Genomic DNA, 20,715 nt, shown 5'->3' with positions numbered 1-20,715 from the left:
CATACGTTCTGTCTCTCACACACACATACAGACGAATTCTATCACACACCCACACTCTGTCTCTCTCTCACACACACACACACACACACACACACACTCTGTCTCTCTCTCACATCTACACACACTCTGTCTCTCTCTTACACACACACATACAGACACACTCTCTCTCACACTCACACACTCTTTGTCTCTCTCTCACACATACACACCCACACTGTCTCTCTCTCTCTCTCTCTCTCCTTTCTCTGTCTCTCTCTCTCTCTCTCTCTCTCACACACACGCGCACACACATACAGACACACTGTCTCTCACACTTACACACTGTCTCTCTTACACACACACTGTCTCTCACACATACATACAGACACACACTCACACACTGTCTCTTTCTCTCTCACACACACACACACACACACACACACTGCCTCTCACACACACATACAGACACGCTCTCTCACACACACATACTCTCTCACTCACACACACACACACACACACACACACACTCTCTGTCTCTCACACACACTGTTACAAACACTCTCTCTGTCTCTCACACACACAAACATACGTTCTGTCTCTCACACACACAAACATACGTTCTGTCTCTCACACACACATACAGACGCACTCTCTCTCACACACACACTGTCTCTCTCTCTCACACACACACACACACACACACACACACACACACACTCTGTCTCTTACACACACATACAGACGCACTCCCTCTCACACACACTCTCACACTCTGTCTCTCACACACACTGTCTCACAAACACACACACACACAAACACACTCTCTCTCTCTCTCTCTCTCTCACACACACACACTCTGTCTCTTACACACACATACAGAGAGAGTGAGAGATGAGAGAGAGTGCATACTCACACACACACACACACACACACACATACAGACAAACTCTTTTACACTCACAAATACATACAGGAGATGAAGAAGCTTTAGATTCTTATACACACTAATTTAAGGAATATGGAAGCTGCTAAAGGAATATAATTAAATGACAAACATTAAAAATCCCCAAATTTCCTTCTGTTCTGCATTTAATATTTGTATGTGTGTCTTTCTCTTTTGAATAATTTATTAGGAGTTGATATTTAGCTTTAAATATACTTTATAATATTATATATATATATATATACACTTTATAATACTTACTTTATAAAAGTAATATTACTTGTTGCTCTAATATGTGAATTAAGGCACTAAAGGAACACTCTATTAATACTGGGTATAGATCTTTATTTGTCTTTATTTAATGTTGGAAACATTTCTGCAGCATTCTGGTCCATGTTGGCATGATGGCACCAGGTCCTACAGATCTTCCAGGTTCATGTTCATGCTGTGGCTCTCCTGCTCACATCACATTTCAAACGTGCTCTATTTAAAATCAGATCCGTTGTCTAAGGAGGCCACTGAAAGAAAGACCTCATTGTCAGGTTTATGAAACCAACTCAAGGACATTATCATGCTGGGAGTAGATGTTGGAAGAATGAAATATTCTGTGTCCTTCAATCCAAGGTTGATTGGTGTTAACAGATCCAATGTTTGCCAAGAAAATAAACCATTACTTCATTTTAACCAGGCTGGAATGTTTAGACAAAGCAGGTTGGGTCCATGGATTCATGCTGATGCCAAATTCTGATCCTCCTCCGATATGCGTGCCTCAGCAGAAATCAAGGTTCATTGAATGCTGTTGAGTTTTTCCATTCAGTTTTATTTGTAGAGCATTTTGAACAATGGACATTGTCCCAAAGCAGCTTTACAGAGATAAATAGGTTATAAAATATAAACATACAGTATAAGTTTTCCCTAATGAGTGATCCAGTGGTGACTGTGGTGAAGGAAAAACTCTTTTAGACTTCATGAGGAATAAACCATGAGAGGAACCAGACTCTAAAGGGAACGTCATACTGTCCGTTCATTACAGTTCCATCAGTGTTGAGGTTATAAAGTGTTCAGTGATGGATGTTTACATACATAACTGTTCATGAAAACTGTGATCCTGAGCACATTGTAGCAGAAGGTTGATATTCCAAATCCATCCTCAAAGTTCTTTAGTTGCTCAGTAACATCATGGCTCTTTAGGCTGTTCATATACATCTTCAGCTGCACAGAGTGTATCCAGTTGAAGAGGACTCCATCTATGTAGGTAGGGTGTATGCATGAATCAGGGAGATCCAAAGAGAAGAAACGGACAGGTCTTTCCAGTCTTTAGCTATGCAGAGTTGGCAGAGACGAATTTAGAAAATGATTTACTTCACTTCATCCTGGTCTGCTTCTGGATGATGTTCTCTTCGATTGGAGGTGACTCTGTGCAGCTGGAGATGTTTCTCATCAATGCCCTGGGGATCCTTGAAACTCTGGAGTAAGATCAGGAGCTTTGAGGATGGATTTGGACTGTAGGTAATATCAACAGTCTGCTACAGTGACTCATTACTACAGTTTGTATCTGATCTCCATCACTGCACCTCAAATATAAAAAGATACAAAGCCTTAGTGTATCAAGTACTGGTTTAATTTAGTAAAAAACATAAATACAGAGAAACTACATTTAAATCACCAATAAATATTTTAAAATATGAAAAAAATTGGTGCATCATGAGCTGCCAAATGTGTTGTTTTTATGTGATATCACTTGTCAAAAGTTCGGACAATCCAATCCAAAAAATCGGACAATGCACGCTCCTGAACATACTTTTGAAAATAGTTTAAACTAAAATATAATCAAAATGAACAATAATTAGGGCTGTCAAAATTAAGCATTAACAACACATTAACGCAACACAATGATTTTCATTTTAACAGCACTAATTGTATTAACCTGTAATGCATGCATATATTTAATTTATTAAAATATAAAAAAAAGAAATATATAAGAGGCCAAATGAAAACCTGGAATGCAACACACATTTATTTACGACATATTTTCTTTACTCAGATATAAAAAATAAAAAAAATCCACTGGTAAATAATTTTCAATCACTAAACATTTGTTTTATTGATGCACCAAGTGTCAAATCATCACCAAAATCCGCCATGATGAACGGATCCAGTACTTAAGACCATCCATAAGGAAACATAGCAAAAGTTCCGTTTGGTGTCCTGATGATTTTCGTAATTTAAAACACCAAAATTACTTTAAAACTTTTACAATTATATTTATGCATGAAGCTCTATGTTGAGTTCGGTTTCACTAATAATAAACATACATTTGCATAAAGCATCAATATTTGTCTATGCGCATGTTGATTAGAGAATTAAAAACTTTAAAAGTATTCATTTAAGGTACATTTAGAACAGATACAAATGTGTGATTAAGTTGCGATTAATTATGAGTTTAACCCTAACCCACAACCATGTGATTAATTGTGATTAAATATTTTAATCGATTGACAGCCCTAATATATATATATATGTATAATATACTTATGTATTTTTATAGAAAATTATCCGAATCCTTAAAAGAGCCAGATCAGGCTGCTCGCATTGAATGTGTTTGATTTGCTAAAATAAAACAGTTCATAAGAGTGGTTTGTTTGGATTACGCTCTAATAAAAAGATACGATTTCTTGCCATTGTTTACGATTTTATGTTTTTTTTAATGTTATTACATTAAAGTGTCGCTGCTGTAAATCTGTAATCGAAATGGATTACATTGATATTTTATACATTGGTATTCCAGTGCTGGGGTGGCAGATGGGGTGAGTGATTTTTCTTTGGGTGGCAGTTGCCACCTCGTGCCACTCCGGTAGATCAGCCCCTGAATGTTGATGATTATGTTCATTTACTCCTCAGCTTGGCATGGTCTTCTGCTGTTGTGCTTTCTGAATTGTTTCTCTGCTCAGCACACATCTTTAGTGTAGTTATCTGATCATCTGAATCCTTTCTCTGAGGTTACACCAGACTGCCATTATCCATCACCTCTGTTATTCCCTCGCAGAATGGCGCACTTCACCTCCTGTCCATTAGGGGCGCACATACACACACACACACACACACACACACAAACACACAGAGTCGACCCACGAGTCAAAATAACGTTTTGAGGCACTGATAACCAACATGGCGACGCCTATGCATCGATTGATCGCTCGCAGACAAGCGTGAGTTGATGTTAATGATGTAATTAAGTGGAAATACGTATGTATCTTTGTGTTACACTGAAATATTAATCTGCAATGTTGCTGAACTTTGTGAAAATCAGCAGCATTTAGTGAGCTGCGGTGTGAGAGAGAGAGAGAGAGAGAGAGAGAGAGAGAGAAAGAGAGAGTGAGTGAGTGAGTGAGTGAGTGAGTGAGTGAGAGAGAGAGAGAGAGAGAGAGAGAAAGAGAGAGTGAGTGAGTGAGAGAGAGAGAGAGAGAGAGAGTGTGTGTGTGTGTGAGTGAGAAAGAGAGTGAGTGAGTGTGTGAGCGTGTGTGAGAGAGAGAGAGAGAGTGTGTGTGAGTGAGAGAGAGAGAGAGAGAGAGAGAGAGAGAGAGAGAGAGAGAGAGAATTGTTAGCTATCTAGCCGGTGGGTGTCCCGGATGTAGCGCGGTTTGGACCGGACCTGTAATGTTCGCCGAATCCGCGTTATGTGTTGAAGATGTTGTGAGATCTCAGGATTTGGTTTCTGGCCGATTGATTATTTTTAATTGATAATTGGTTGAATTCTGTCCGTGTTTTGACTGCAGGGAGGCGAATAAGCAGCATGTTCGCTGTCAGAAGTGTCTGGAACACGGCCACTGGTCCTACGAGTGCACTGGGAAAAGAAAATACCTGTACAGACCTTCCAGAACCGCCGAGCTGAAGAAGAAGCTGAAGGATAACTCTGATAAAGCAGCCAGTGCTCCTGGGTATCTAACACACCTGTGCAGAACTAATGGCCCCCCTCTCCTCACTACTGATGCAGTTTATTCCTGACTATAAAAACAAAAACCAAGTGATTAATCAAATAATCAGATGATCCACAATCCGATGTTTATTCAATTCAGTTTTAGTTGTGTAGCGGTTTAACAGTGGACGTTGTCTCAAAGCAGCTTTACACAGATGAAGAGGTTATAAATTTGGCGTGTACAACTTCAGTACCTATAAGTCCTCATAAGTTTCTAAAGAAAAACTCCCTGAGATGATATGAGGAAGAGCCAGAATCCAAAAGGGAATTCATCCTCACCATATCTTCATTTAATAGCCTTTAATATTAAAGATTTAATAAATCTCTAGTTACAGCATACACATCCAACCACAGAACTCCCATTTATTACTGCAAATGTCACCAGAGAGAGTTTCAAAACAACAAGAACCACAGTGTGTGTGTGTGTGTGTGTGTGTGTGTGTGTGTGTGTGTGTGTGTGTGTGTGTGTGTGAGAGAGAGAGATCCTGCCCTCGTACTGTAAACTGAGCAGCCGTCTGTCACTCGGGACGGTACGAGTACGCGAGAGAGTGGTGTGTGTACATGAGTAATTCCTGGCCTTTATAATGACTGAAGTTCTTGACTCCTGGTCCATGTTGTAGATTTGAAGCAGATGATGATTTGATATTGTGTGTGTTTTTAGCTGGTTAGATGAGGATTGGTTTTATCTACAGTATTAAATCAGAATCAGATAAAAGGACTCCTGATTTCTCTTTGTCTTTATTAGAGATGGACCCGTGGTGCTGAGTGAGAAGAAAACCAAGAAAAAAAGGTACAGTTTTGTTTATTATTAATATGATGTTTTGTCTATGTGGGAATCTGTGAGTCAGCATGTAGATCTTCCACACTGCGTGCGTGTGTGTAATAAAAGCACTTTCCTGTTCCTCTGTGTTCCTCAGGTCTAAATCATCGAGCAGTTCCAGCAGCAGCAGCAGTGACTCGGAGAGCTCCACCAGCGACTCGTCAGACAGCGCTGACTCGTCCAGCTTGTCCTCCTCCGAGGATGAAGACAGCAGCAGTGACAGTGAGGACACGTCCAGCTCTTCCTTGTCCTCATCGTCCTCATCCTCCAGCTCTGACTCAGACTCGTCCAGTGGTAACAGTTCAGACCAGGGTCCTCCCAAGAAGAAGAAAAAGAAGAAATAAATCCTTGACCCGGGTGTGTTTCCAGTCTTCAGTCGTTTTATGGAACTCTGTCTTTGGGGAAAGAAATCCTTTTTTTAAATCCATCACTTTTCCTTTCCTGAGTTTACTGAAGAGGTGCTGCTGTGATCAGGACAAAGACTGGCGTCCTTTCGCTTCATCTGCGGGGAAGGAAACCAAATTAAGAGATCCGATAAATACTGTTATAACTAATTGTTACTACCAGAGAAATGTTCCCTAATTCTTTACCTTTTTTTTTTTACTCTTTATTCTTCTGTTTTTATTTCTTTCCTTTGGTAGATTTTTGTTTGTGGTAGATGTTTTTCCTGGAAACAAACCTGCAGATTGTTTTACTTCTATCTTTATGGAACAGAATCAGATGAATATCTGAGGTGTGTGTGTGTGTGTGAGAGAGAGACAGATCGCTGATGAGACCATCTGAAAAACTGTGTGCAGCTTTTTTTTGTTTTTTTTTGTTTCGTTTCACAGGAACTTTTCAGCTCACAGACGGAAATCCTGACTGTTTGGTAACGAAACTGAAGAAACGCCACATCTTTTTATTTTTGTTGTTGGAATCAATTAAGATGAAATTAAAGATTGTATTTCTCGCAGTCTGTTACACTCTCACCCACACTATCTTCTTACCCCCCCCCCCCCACACACACACACACCCCCACCCCCACACACACCCCATATAAAAATTAGTGATTATCAACTAGAATGAGCTCCAGGAGCATTTCATTAAATTAATCCACACTAAACATCAGAAGGGCTTCAACAGTTTGATGTGAAAAACAAAAAACATCCAGTGAGGGTCAGGTCTGGGAGAAACAGTGTGCAGATCAGAGGAGGAGAATAACCAGAAAAACTAATACATGCGTTGAATCACGTAGTGAAGATTGTGTCAGCAGAAGATCATGTCTGGTTCCTCTAACATTCCCTTACAGCACTCTACAACCTCAGTGAGCAGAACAGCCGAGGTAGATCATCTGTCGAGTCAGCAGTTTTCCCCCATGATTGTGGAGCCTGAGACACTATTTAAAGGCTCAGGAACCTTCACAGGTGTTTGGATTTAATAAGTTGATTAGTGTGAGACACCACGAGTCTCCAATATTCAACTTTTTCACAATATTCTTTCTGAATTTTGGGTTTTCATCAGCTGTGAGCCAAAATCATCACAATGATAAAAAAATAAACACTTTAAATAGATCTGTGTGTGTGTGTGTGATGAATCTATATAATATACCAGTTTCACTTTTTCTATTGAATTACTAAAATAAATCAACTATTTAATGATGTTCTACTTTATTGATATGCTCCTGTATTTAAGGAGAGGAATGTGGAAGGGCAGATGGTGGTGGATTTTGTTAAAAGGATGGAAATGGCAGTGGTGAACACTTATTTTAAGAAGAAGAAGGAGGATCATAGGGTGACGTATAAGAGTGGAGGAAGGTGCACACAGGTGGACTATGTTCTATGTAGGAGATGCAACCTGAAGGAGATGTAAAGCAGAATGTAGATAGGATTAGTAAGGAGGAAGTGAGAGCAGCAATTAAGAGGATGAAGAGTGGAAAGTTGGTTGGACCAGATGACATACCGAAGCATATCAGATACATATCAGAAGCGTGGAGATGTTTAGGAGAGATGCAGTGGAGTTTTTTACCAGATTGTTTAACAAGATTCTGGAAAGTGAGAAGATGCCTGAGGAATGGAGAAGGAGTGTGCTGGTACTGATCTTTAAGAATAAGGGAGATGTGCAGACCTGCAGTAACTACAGGGGAATAAAGTTGATCAGTCACACCATGAAGTTATGGGAAAGAGTAGTGGAAGCCAGGCTGAGAGAAGAGGTGATCATCTGTGAGCAACAGTATGGTTTCATGCTGAGGAAAAGCACCACACATGCATTATTTGCTTTGAGGATGTTGATGGAGAAGTATAGAGAAGGACAGAAGGAGCTGCATTGTGTGTGTGTGGATTTAGAGAAAGCATACGACAGGGTGGAGAGAGGAGTTGTGGTATTGTATGAGGAAGTCAGGTGTGTCAGAGAAGTAGGTGAGAGTGGTGCAGGACATGTATGAGGACAGTGTGACAGCAGTGAAGTGTGCAGTAGGAACGACAGACTGGTGGAGGTGGTGAGACCTGAGATGTTGTATGGATTAGAGACAGTGGTATTGAGTAAAAGACAGGAGGTGGAGCTGGAGGTAGCAGAGCTGAAGATGTTGAGATGTTCGTTGGGAGTGACGATGATGGACAGGATTAGAAATGAGTTTATTAGAGGGACAGCGCATGTAGGACGTTTTGGAGACATGGTGAGGGAGGTGAGATTGAGATGGTTTGGACATGTGCAGAGGAGGGACATGGGGTATATCAGTAGGAGAATGCTGAGGATGGAGACACCAGGAAGGAGGAAAAGAGGAAGATCAAGAAGTAGGTTTATGAATGTGGTGAGGGAAGACATGCAGGTAGTTTGGTTGAAAGAGGCAGATGATTATCCGCTGTGGCGCCCCCTAATGGGAGAAGCCGAAAAAGATGTGTGTGTGTGTGTGTGTGTGTGTGATATCAAATAATACTGTATAATCATTTAAATTTAGACGATGGTTCAGAGCTTTTACCATCAACCATCAACCCTTGAGCTGCTCATCCTGCTGGCATGGGGAAGTGTATGTGTGAGATCGAGAAATACTCATCCAAACTTAACTGAAATAAAGTTTGGGGAAAATTTTAGTTCAAATAAATTTTTAGTTTAATTTAATCTAGTTTTGTAGTTTTGTGAGTCTGCAAATGTATTACTAAATGAACCATTGTACAGTAGCAGACATCAGAATTAATGAAGTACAAACGCTTCATTACTGTACTTTTCTGGTATCAGGATTTCACACATATATCAGTACTTTGTACATTTTCAAAACAGACTCGTTACTTCAGTTTAATCTATTTGGTGACAGGATCAAGTTTTCAGCTCATCAACTTGTTTCCTGTCATTATGCTGCTTCTTTAATCCACTGGTGCATCATTTCCTGTCTCTCTCACACCACAGACGTAGACAAGATTCTGAAGCTCACAGTGAGCAGGCAGAAGGCAGTAAGAAGTCTGGGGTTAACGTGGATGAGACAGAGGGAGTCAGTGATGAGAACATGACTGAGAGCAGAGACATTCCTGATCACCTGATCATCATCATCTTTTCTCTGCTTGTGTTCTATATGGTGGATCTTCAGTCTGGATACATTCATAAGAGAACAACATTTAAATATTTTTGCATTAATATATCAATATGATGTGGTTCAGTTACCAGCGTGACACTAAAACAGGTAGTAATAATCACTACTTTTTACTGTCAGAGCTTTAACATGAGTAACAAAGTGTTGTCAGAACTTCAACTTTTACCAGAGTCTTTTAAAACATCAAGTATCTCCACTACTACCGAGTGAAGAATGTGCCGCCCCTGCTGGAGTCTTCATTATTTGAGGTACCAACAAATAGCCTGCACCTTTTGATCTAAGTAGGTGTGGAGGATCATAATGGTACAGAAGTTCACTCAGATACTGCGGCGTGAGAGCGTTAAGTGCTTTATACGTCAGTAGTAGTATTTTATAATCAGTGTGAGATGTAATTTGGAGCAGTGTAGATGATTAAAACAGGGGTGATGTGATCATATTTTCTAGATCTAGTGAGGACTCTTGCTGCTGCATTCTGAACTAACTGAAGCTTATTTCTGCACTTACTCCAACACCCAGACAGTAAAGCGTCTAAGTAGTCTAATCTAGATGTGTGTGTGTGTGTGTGTGTGTGTGTGTGTATATATATATATGTATATATAATGTATATCTGTTTGTGTGTGTGTGTTTGTGTGTGTACCTATGTGTATGTATGTATGTATGTATATATGTATGTATACATGTGTGTGTGTACCTATGTGTATGTATTTATTTATGTATGCATGTATGTGCGTGCGTGCCGGCGCGCGCGTGTGCGTGCGCGGGTCACGTGACTCGGAACAACTCCAGTCCCGGTGTATAGAGAAGGCGCAGCCGATGAGAAGAGCTCGATGTCCCGCAGTGATGCAGCCCAGACCCGCTGGTGACTCAGGGCCCAGCCGACCCTACGCGGGCTAAAGGCGACTCCCTGCCGGCGGGCTTTGACTGCAGCTTCGGGCGATGGGATGTGTGTGTGTGTGTGCCTCTGGTCCCCGGTGACATGTCTATCGGAGCGCCGTGAGTCCGAGCGGAGAGAACAGACAAAGGAGCAGAGAGGAGCTTTCAGAAGCTGCGATGGTCTGGGCCTAAAACCAGGACAAGAGGTAAAAACACACCTTCACACCTTTACTCTTCACCTGCAGGCTCTGGGATGTGCCCCACGGTCTGCCTCACGGTCTGTCCCAGGTTCTGGCGGAGGATCTGGAGAAGGATTGTAAGGTTTATTCTGTAAAAGTAACAGAAGTGAGTGTATTAGCACTGTTAGCATTGTGCTAGCTGGAGGAGGAGCTGTTGTTATTGCCTGAGGTTAGCATTAGCGGCTAACACTATCACTCCGTGTTGGAGCTGTAAACTCGATCACGCGACACAGAAACAACATTTATTAATTATTTCTGTACATAAAACAACTATTAATTCATGTTTAATTATATCTCTCTGGACTACATTTCCGTTAGTGACCGGGATTAACGCTAACAGGAGGAGTACACACACACGCACACGCACACACACTCAGTCAGCAGTTGATCAGGAACTGTTCAGGTATCATGTCCGTAAAGGAGACACCTCACACTGAGAGAAGAAAGTCCTGAGCTGACCCACAGCCACTCTGTAAAAGCCGTGATGAGCAGAAAAGCAGATCGGAACATCTAGTCCACAGAAGGTTCTAAAGGTTCTGAGTCTTATTCTGGCTCAGAACCAGAAACAAGGCTGGGTCACTTCAACCTTTTGATTTGGTGGTGTGTAGATGGTGTGAGACAGTGTGTGATGGTATGAGATGGTGTAAGACAGTGTGTGATGGTATGAGATGGTGTAAGACAGTGTGTGATGGTATGAGATGGTGTAAGACAGTGTGTGATGGTATGAGATGGTGTAAGACAGTGTGTGAGGGTATGAGATGGTGTAAGACAGTGTGTGAGGGTATGAGATGGTGTAAGACAGTGTGTGAGGGTATGAGATGGTGTAAGACAGTGTGTGATGGTATGAGATGGTGTAAGACAGTGTGTGATGGTATGAGATGGTGTAAGACAGTGTGTGATGGTATGAGATGGTGTAAGACAGTGTGTGATGGTATGAGATGGTGTAAGACGGTGTGTGATGGTATGAGACGGTGTAGATGGTGTGAGACGGTGTGTGATGGTATGAGACGGTGTAGATGGTGTGAGACGGTGTGTGATGGTATGAGACGGTGTAGATGGTGTGAGACGGTGTGTGGTGGTATGAGACGGTGTAGATGGTGTGAGACGGTGTGTGGTGGTATGAGACGGTGTAGATGGTGTGAGACGGTGTGTGGTGGTATGAGACGGTGTAGATGGTGTGAGACGGTGTGTGGTGGTATGAGACGGTGTAGATGTTGTGAGACGGTGTGTGGTGGTATGAGACGGTGTAGATGTTGTGAGACGGTGTGTGGTGGTATGAGACGGTGTAGATGGTGTGAGACGGTGTGTGGTGGTATGAGACGGTGTAGATGGTGTGAGTCGGTGTGTGGTGGTATGAGACGGTGTAGATGGTGTGAGACGGTGTGAGATGGTGTGAGACGGTGTAGATGGTGTGAGACGGTGTGTGGTGGTATGAGACGGTGTAAGACAGTGTGATGGTATGAGATGGTGTGAGACGGTGTAGATGGTGTGAGACGGTGTGTGGTCGTATGAGACGGTGTAAGACAGTGTGTGATGGTATGAGATGGTGTGAGACAGTGTGTGATGGTATGAGACGGTGTAGATGGTGTGAGACAGTGTGTGATTGTTTGAGATGGTGTAGATGGTGTGAGACAGTGTGTGATGGTATGAGATGGTGTAGATGGTGTGAGACAGTGTGTGATTGTTTGAGATGGTGTAGATGGTGTGAGACGGTGTGTGATGGTATGAGACGGTGTAGATGGTGTGAGACGGTGTGTGATGGTGTGAGACGGTGTAGATGGTGTGAGACGGTGTGTGATGGTTTGAGACGGTGTAGATGGTGTGAGACGGTGTGTGGTGGTATGAGACGGTGTAGATGGTGTGAGACGGTGTGTGGTGGTATGAGACGGTGTAGATGGTGTGAGACGGTGTGTGGTGGTATGAGACGGTGTAGATGGTGTGAGACGGTGTGTGGTGGTATGAGACGGTGTAGATGGTGTGAGTCGGTGTGTGGTGGTATGAGACGGTGTAGATGGTGTGAGATGGTGTGAGACGGTGTAGATGGTGTGAGACGGTGTGTGGTGGTATGAGACGGTGTAAGACAGTGTGTGATGGTATGAGACGGTGTAAGACAGTGTGTGATGGTATGAGACGGTGTAGATGGTGTGAGACAGTGTGTGATTGTTTGAGACGGTGTAGATGGTGTGAGACAGTGTGTGATGGTATGAGACGGTGTAGATGGTGTGAGACAGTGTGTGATTGTTTGAGACGGTGTAGATGGTGTGAGACAGTGTGTGATGGTATGAGACGGTGTAGATGGTGTGAGACAGTGTGTGATGGTATGAGACGGTGTAGATGGTGTGAGACGGTGTGTGATGGTATGAGACGGTGTAGATGGTGTGAGACGGTGTGTGATGGTTTGAGACGGTGTAGATGGTGTGAGACGGTGTGTGATGGTTTGAGACGGTGTAGATGGTGTGAGACGGTGTGTGATGGTTTGAGACGGTGTAGATGGTGTGAGACGGTGTGTGGTGGTATGAGACGGTGTAGATGGTGTGAGACGGTGTGTGGTGGTATGAGACGGTGTAGATGGTGTGAGACGGTGTGTGGTGGTATGAGACGGTGTAGATGTTGTGAGACGGTGTGTGGTGGTATGAGACGGTGTAGATGTTGTGAGACGGTGTGTGGTGGTATGAGACGGTGTAGATGTTGTGAGACGGTGTGTGGTGGTATGAGACGGTGTAGATGGTGTGAGACGGTGTGTAGATGGTGTGAGACGGTGTAGATGGTGTGAGACGGTGTAGATGGTGTGAGACGGTGTGTGGTGGTATGAGACGGTGTAGATGGTGTGAGTCGGTGTGTGGTGGTATGAGACGGTGTAGATGGTGTGAGACGGTGTAGATGGTGTGAGACGGTGTAGATGGTGTGAGACGGTGTAGATGGTGTGAGACGGTGTAGATGGTGTGAGACGGTGTAGATGGTGTGAGACGGTGAAGGTGTTTAATAGGTGCATCTCAGGAGGAGTTGGGAAATGAAGTCAATAAGGTTGGGGTTTGGTTCTTTATAACCACAGAGGGTTTCTTTAATATCTAGTAACGCATGACGTAAACATCACACGTGAAATTCTGAGCAGCAGAACTGTAGATGAACGAGTCGTATATAAAATGTGTAATAAAAGTGTTATTTTGATCCATTCAGTCAGTTTCACTCTGCAAACATCAATAACAGCTTGAACTCCTCAATGCTGGAAGTGATCATGATATCAGGTGATATTTATACATTTCACCTCCACATACACAACAATCTACAACATCCTGGAACACCTCACACCTACACCCTGATCACCACCGTACCCTCAGTCAGGTGCAGCTGAAAGGGGGCTAATAGTTATTTTCTGTCATCTCTAAACTTTACAGGACACTCACGCTCTGTCTCTCTCTGTCTCTCTCTGTCTCTCTCTGTCTCTCTCTCTCTCTCTCTCTGGAATCCTGGCTCAGGGTCACTGCGGATTCCGAGTTTGTGCTGGGAACGCCGAGCCTTAACCCTAAGCTCGACCTTGACCCCAACCCCAAACCCTGACCTTAACCTCTAACCCTAACCCCAACCCCTGACCTTAACCTCTAACCCCAACCCCTAACCCTAAATACAACCCCTTAACCCTAACCCTATAGACAACTGTTTCATTCTTTTTCTTCTTCTTTCGGCTTCTCCCATCAGGGGTCTCCACAGCAGATCATCCGTCTCCATACCCCCCTGTTTTCTACATCTCCCTCTTTCACACCAACTAACTGCATGATAAACCAGGAATCAGGAATGTCTCTGCTCTCAGTCATGTTCTCATCACTGACTCCCTCTGTCTCATCCACGTTAACCCCAGACTTCTTACTGCCTTCTGCCTGCTCACTGTGAGCTTCAGAATCTTGTCTACGTCTGTGGTGTGAGAGAGACAGGAAATGATGCACCAGTGGATTAAAGAAGCAGCATAATGACAGGAAACAAGTTGATGAGCTGAAAACTTGATCCTGTCACCAAATAGATTAAACTGAAGTAACGAGTCTGTTTTGAAAATGTACAAAGTACTGATATATGTGTGAAATCCTGATACCAGAAAAGTACAGTAATGAAGCGTTTGTACTTCATTAATTCTGATGTCTGCTACTGTACAATGGTTCATTTAGTAATACATTTGCAGACTCACAAAACTACAAAACTAGATTAAATTAAACTAAAAATTTATTTGAACTAAAATTTTCCCCAAACTTTATTTCAGTTAAGTTTGGATGAGTATTTCTCGATCTCACACATACACTTCCCCATGCCAGCAGGATGAGCAGCTCAAGGGTTGATGGTTGATGGTAAAAGCTCTGAACCATCGTCTAAATTTAAATGATTATACAGTATTATTTGATATCACACACACACACACACACACACACACACACATACACACACACACACATCTTTTTCGGCTTCTCCCATTAGGGGGCGCCACAGCGGATAATCATCTGCCTCTTTCAACCAAACTACCTGCATGTCTTCCCTCACCACATTCATAAACCTACTTCTTGATCTTCCTCTTTTCCTCCTTCCTGGTGTCTCCATCCTCAGCATTCTCCTACTGATATACCCCATGTCCCTCCTCTGCACATGTCCAAACCATCTCAATCTCACCTCCCTCACCTTGTCTCCAAAACGTCCTACATGCACTGTCCCTCTAATAAACTCATTTCTAATCCTGTCCATCGTCGTCACTCCCAACGAACATCTCAACATCTTCAGCTCTGCTACCTCCAGCTCCACCTCCTGTCTTTTACTCAATACCACTGTCTCTAATCCATACAACATCTCAGGTCTCACCACAGTCCTATAAACTTTCCCTTTCACTCTCACAGATACTCTTCTATCACAAATCACTCCTGCTATCACTCTTCTCCACCCACTCCACCCTGCCTGCACTCTTTTCTTCACTTCTCTAACACACTCTCCATTACTCTGCACTGTTGACCCCAGGTACCTGAACTCCTCCACCTTCTCCACCTCTTCTCCCTGCAACTGCACCCTTCCACTGCCCCTCCCTCTCATTCACACACATGTACTCTGTCTTACTCCTCAAACATCATAGTCCATGGAGACTCCTGTCTGAACTGTGTGTGTAGGGGTGTATGGGGTGTGTGTGTGTGTGTGTGTGTGTGTGTAGGGGTTTGGTGTGTGTGTATGTGTAGGGGTGTGAGTGTGTGTGAGATTGTGTAAGGACGAGACGGTTGTAGGTTTGGATGAAGTTTAGGTGTGATTATAAACGCTGATTCAGGCCCAGGCTTTTCTTCCTGTTTAACTTCTCCCCATTAGTTAACATTGAAGTGTTTCTTATTTCCTCTACAACTGTGTGTGTGCGTGTGGTGAAGAAATAACCTCAGGACAGATGTGCTGATGTGAACATTTCACCAGGATGCTGACACTGCGTCATTCATCTCGCACCACTTTCTTCCTCCTCTGGTGTTCAGATATGAGCAGTGAGCACAGAGATGTTGTGATGTACTGATACACAGTGATGTTGGGGTGCGGAGTCACAGTGGTCTCTCTGAAAATCAAGTTCACCTGGATCTCTCTCTTTCTTTCTCTATATCTTTATCTCCTCCAATGGAAGGTGTAGTGTGTGTTGATAAGGAGTGAGAGGTGAATCAGATGGATGGTGTGATGATGGACAGAATTCTGAATATTTCAGCTGGAAATGAGCAGAAAGGAGAAAAGTCTCGTCCCTCTCTGGTGTGTTGGGCTTGTAGATGGAGAGACTTTAAAAGAACGAGAGTGAAAGTGGAGGGTGGTGATGTAACTGAGTGGTTGGGTGTAAACATCAGTAATGGAGTGCGTGCGGGAGTGCGTGCGGGAGTGCGTGCGGGAGTGCGTGCGGGAGTGCGTGCGGGAGTGCGTGTGGTTTAGGATTTGTGATTATTGCAGCTGCTGATAACTATAAGGTTTTGATTTGGGACAAAGCATTTGCAATCTGCTCTGCTCTCTTTCACACTTTTATACACACACACACACACACACACACGGATCTCAGTGTTATATGATTGTGGAAACCCCTCTTGGGTGTGTTTGACGTCACTGTGTAGGTTTCAGCGTGTTGCCTCATCTCCTCCTGTGTGATGTCAGTGGGGGTTTTTATGGAAACACACAGCGGCCCCTTTAAGAAAATCTGCCCCGGAGCCCAGGGGGCGGGAACAGCATGGTGAACTGCCTTCCCATTGGCTGAGCTCCACTCTGAACCCCTGCGTCAGAAGGCAGAGCTTCTCCTATGCATAAACATAACATGTCCTTATTTAAAGTGAAGGTGGACTGCACCATTTTGTCCTGAGGGGGACCCGAGCTGAGATGTTAACCTGCTTTGAGAGACGAGTGATTTTAATTGCTTGCTGCAGGAGGAAGGATTTAAACCTTTTAGAATAAACATGAAAAAGTGCAGTGTAAATGAGAACATCATTCTGTGTTTAGCTTTGTTTAGTCCCTGATCATGTTTCCCCTCCAGACCTGTGAGAATGGTCTCTTCCTTAGTCCCATCGCTAAGTGTATAATTGATCTTATACTGCTAGGAAATATCTGTGTGTGTGTGTGTGTGTGTGTGTGTGTGTGTGTGTGTGTGTGTGTGTGTGTGTGTGTGTGTGTGTGCGCGCGCGCGACTGAGTGAAGAGTGTGTGTTTCCTGCTCGGTTACTGAGTGGAATCTCAGGAACGTGACTGAAGTGTGTGTCTGCTCTTTCCTGCCTGTTCTTCTTCCGCAGTTACCAATGTGTGTGTGGTCAGGAGCATGGTCTTTCAGTCAGGGTAAGATCAGGAGCTCAGGGAACTGTTTCTCTCCGCCGTGTTTCAGTCTTCGGGCTTTACAGACTTGAACACGAACACGTCCATGAGGTCATTCCCCACTGCGAGATGTTTATCTCAGGCTGGAATGTGGACTGGAGCCATTTTGTGTTCAGTAGAATAGTGTGGTGTGAAGAAGGATTCAGTCCTCAGGTGTCCGATTCCTGTACAGATCAGCTTCAGGACTCTCTCCATATTTCCCATTTAATCTTAATAAAACTATTATTATCTTATAAAGACTGTTATTATTCATTATTATTATGTTGCTTCTGCTACTAATAATCAGTAGTATTCTCTTACAGTAAATTACTGTTTGTCTCCTTCTCACTACATCTTTTGCCCTGTTCTGATGGGATCATTTTATCAGCAAGAGATCAGTAATTTATACAGATGTGTGAAGAAGAAAGTACACCCTCTCTGAATTCTATGGTTTTATGTATCAGGATGTTTTAAAAAACCAGGCCCCCGATTAATTAATCATTAGTGAGTGTGAGTATCTCTATAAAAACCCAAGTTTTAGCAGTTTGCTGGTCTGAAGCATTCAGGTGTGTATTAAAACAACACCAAGAGGAAAGACACCAACAGTGATTTAAAAAAAGCAAGTGTTGCTGCCCATTAATCTGGATATAAGGCCATTTCCAAACAATTTGAAGCTCGTTATCCAACACTGGGGATCACTATTCACAAGCGGAACGTCACCAAAGGCTGTTCCCAGTGTTCCCAGGAGTAACAGTATATAGCAGCACAAACACATGAGGCCTGATGAGGGCCAGATGCCCTGATATGTAAAACCATAGTTAGATTCGAGATGGCAGTGGCCTCTCCGGATCCAAAATGGTGCTTTTAGCGTCTTTTGCCGACTTCTCAAAGTACATGGACACCAGAGACACTTATGCCAAAGTACACGACTGCCAGATGCTGTTACGGTACAGGAATCATGCAACAACAAATCTGCATGATGTACTTCAGAACCGTTGCGACCTCGGCTTGCTGCGACCTCGGCTAAAAAGACCAGGCCCCCAGTCCTCAGTGTCGCCGGTGGCCGGGAGAGGGGACGGCGGAAGCGGAGCTCGAGGAAGCGGAAGTGTGTCTCCCGTCCGTTCTATTTTCTAACGTCTGCTCCCTGGACAATAAAGTGGACTACATCCGACTCCAGCAGGCCACGTGGCGAGAGTTCAGAGACTGCAGCGTCGTTGTTTTCACAGGGACGTGGCTCAGCGACAGAGTTCCGGATGCAGACAGAAACGCAGTTCTGTGCTTGTCTCTCGCTAGTGGAGTTGTAAACGTAAGATGCAGGACATATTAGTTACCCTGGAAATTCACCACCGCTTTCATTGTCAGAGTTTACATTTCTCCCAGTGCTAATGCTAGAACATAGTCAGGGACTCCGCTGTACGACATCTAGGGGAAGTTCATTCCACCACCTCGGTGCCAGAACAGAGAAGAGCCTTGAAGTGTACTTACCTCTCATTCTGAGAGAAGGTGGTACCAGTGGAGCAGTGCTGGAGGATCTCAGACAGCGTGGTGCAGTGCGAGATGTGATGAGGTCTTTGAGGTAAGATGGTGCTGGTCTATTTTTGGCCACGTAGGCAAGCATCAGTGTTTTGAATCTGATACATGCAGCTACTGAAAGCCAGTGGAGGAGCAGCAGTGTTGTGGTGTGGGAGAACTTGGGCAGATTGAACACAAGCCGTGCAGCTGCGTTTTGGATCATTTGCAGTGGACGAATAGCGTTCAGGGGAAGACCTGCCAGCAGAGAGTTGCAGTAGTCCAGTCTCGAAATGACAAGAGACTGAAGAAGCACCTGGGCAGCCTGTGTGGAGAGAAATGATCAAATACTTCGGATGTTGTAGAGAAGAAATCGACAGGAACGAGCAACATTAGCGACATGTGGGAAGAAGGACAGTTCATTGTCCATAGTTTCCCCCGAGGTTACGAGCAGTGGCTGGAGGGGAGAGCAGAGAGTCATGAAGAGTTATTTGGAGATCTTTAGCTGGAGATGAATCACCTGGGATGACCAGCAGTTCTGTTTTGATGGGGTTGAGTTTTAATTGATGAGCACTCATCCATGAAGATATGTCTGTGAAGCATGCCGAGATTCGAGCGGAAGCTGTGGTATCTGATGGAGGGTAGAGAAAAGATTAGTTAAAGTGTCATCTGCATAGCAGTGATAAGAAAACCCATGTGAGGATATGACTTCACCAATGGATTGGGTATAGATGCAGGGGGCAGATGTGGACCCCTTCATGTTACCTTGTATGAGCGACCTTCCAGGTAGAAAGCAAACCATTCCCATGCTGTTCCGCAGATACCGAGGCTCATGAGGGTTGACAAGAGAGTCTTTTGGTTGAGTGTGTCAAATGCTGCTGAAAGGTCGGGGAGAATGAGGACAGATAACAGCTTGGCTGAACGAGCAGCATGCAGATTCTCAGAAACAGCCAAAAGGGCGTCTCTGTGGAAAGTGCCGCTTTGAACCCAGACTGGTTCTGATCATGGAGGTTGTTCTGTGAGAGATAAACAGACAGTTTGTTAAAAACAGTGCAGTCCAGAGATTTAGAAAGAAAGGAGGGAAGTGATGCCGGTCTGTAGTTGTTGATATCTGATGGATCCAGAGCAGGTTTCTTCAAGATAGGAATGACCCTTGCTTGCTTGAAGGTAGTTCGTACATAGACAGATGTTAATGACCCATAGATGATTGTGGAGATGAAGGGCAGGAGATCTTGTAGAAGTCACATCCAAAGAAAATTTGGTCAGAAGTGCACAGTTAGATGCGAGGTCTACGTCGAGTTGTGATTTTTAACCAGTTCCTCTCTGCAGATCTGCAATTCTCGTCGATTGCTGCGCAAAGCTTCTGACAGCCAGGGTTCTTGAGTTTTGTAGTCAAGGGGCAAAGGAGGTCCATGGTTGAGGAAAGAGATGAGAGGAAGCCGGCGTCATTAGCAACGTCCAAGGGAAGAGCGGAAACGGAGTCACGGTCAGGAAGATATAATAAGGACACATACGTACAAAGTCTGTTTATAGACTTCAGCTCAGCATTCAACACAATCATCCCTAAGCACCTGATTAGGAAGTTGAGCCTACTGGGCCTGAACACCTCCCTCTGTAACTGGATCCTGGACTTCCTGTCATTTCGGATCGAGAACAGCATGTCCAGCAACACCACACTGAGCACTGGGGCTCCTCAGGGGTGTTTTCTGAGTCCACTGCTGTTCACTCTGCTGACACAACTGTGTAGCAATGCACAGCTCGAATCACACCAAGTTCACCAATGACACGACCGTGGTGGGTCTCATCAGCAAGAACAATGAGTCAGCATACAGAGTGGAGGTGGAACAGTTAACAGCCTGGTGAAGAGCAACAACCGGTCTTATTTGTCACTTTGACAAAACCAACAAGATAGTTGTTGAGATCACTAGAGCACAGAGTGACCATTCTCCACTGATCATTGATGGATCCTCTGTGGAGATCATCAAAAGCACCAAATTCCTTG

At 43.8% G+C, this 20,715-nt stretch overlaps 2 protein-coding genes and 1 long non-coding RNA gene across 4 annotated transcripts in view; 2 read left to right on the top strand and 1 right to left on the bottom strand.

Moving 5' to 3' along the window:
* Positions 1–3,991: 3,991 nt before the first annotated feature.
* zcchc10 (zinc finger, CCHC domain containing 10) lies at positions 3,992–6,675 on the top strand. Its single transcript, XM_083564471.1, has 4 exons — positions 3,992–4,131; positions 4,699–4,860; positions 5,644–5,688; positions 5,816–6,675. Exons 1-4 carry the CDS (start codon positions 4,091–4,093, stop codon positions 6,060–6,062), a joined length of 495 nt encoding a protein of 164 aa, XP_083420597.1. The 5' UTR covers positions 3,992–4,090; the 3' UTR covers positions 6,063–6,675.
* Positions 6,570–7,006, bottom strand: LOC310738967. The gene is made up of 2 exons (XR_014537200.1): positions 6,737–7,006; positions 6,570–6,699 (listed from the first exon to the last, which is right to left on the bottom strand). It is a non-coding gene; the product is annotated as an uncharacterized lncRNA (long non-coding RNA).
* A 3,000-nt stretch (positions 7,007–10,006) lies between these two features.
* aff4 (AF4/FMR2 family, member 4) overlaps positions 10,007–20,715 on the top strand; it is a 33,354-nt gene continuing 22,645 nt past the window's right edge. Inside the window, exon 1 of one of the 2 annotated variants that reach the window (XM_083564316.1) lies at positions 10,007–10,356. The gene's annotated coding sequence lies outside the window, so the exon portion shown is untranslated. The remainder of the gene's footprint in view (positions 10,357–20,715) is intronic. The other variant, XM_083564318.1, reaches the window with a different exon arrangement.

Source organism: Silurus aristotelis (assembly GCF_946808225.1).
Source record: "Silurus aristotelis genome assembly, chromosome: 16".
NCBI lineage: Eukaryota > Metazoa > Chordata > Actinopteri > Siluriformes > Siluridae > Silurus > Silurus aristotelis.
The sequence above is the reverse complement of the archived record's forward strand: the minus strand, read 5'-3'. Positions and strand labels throughout refer to the sequence as shown.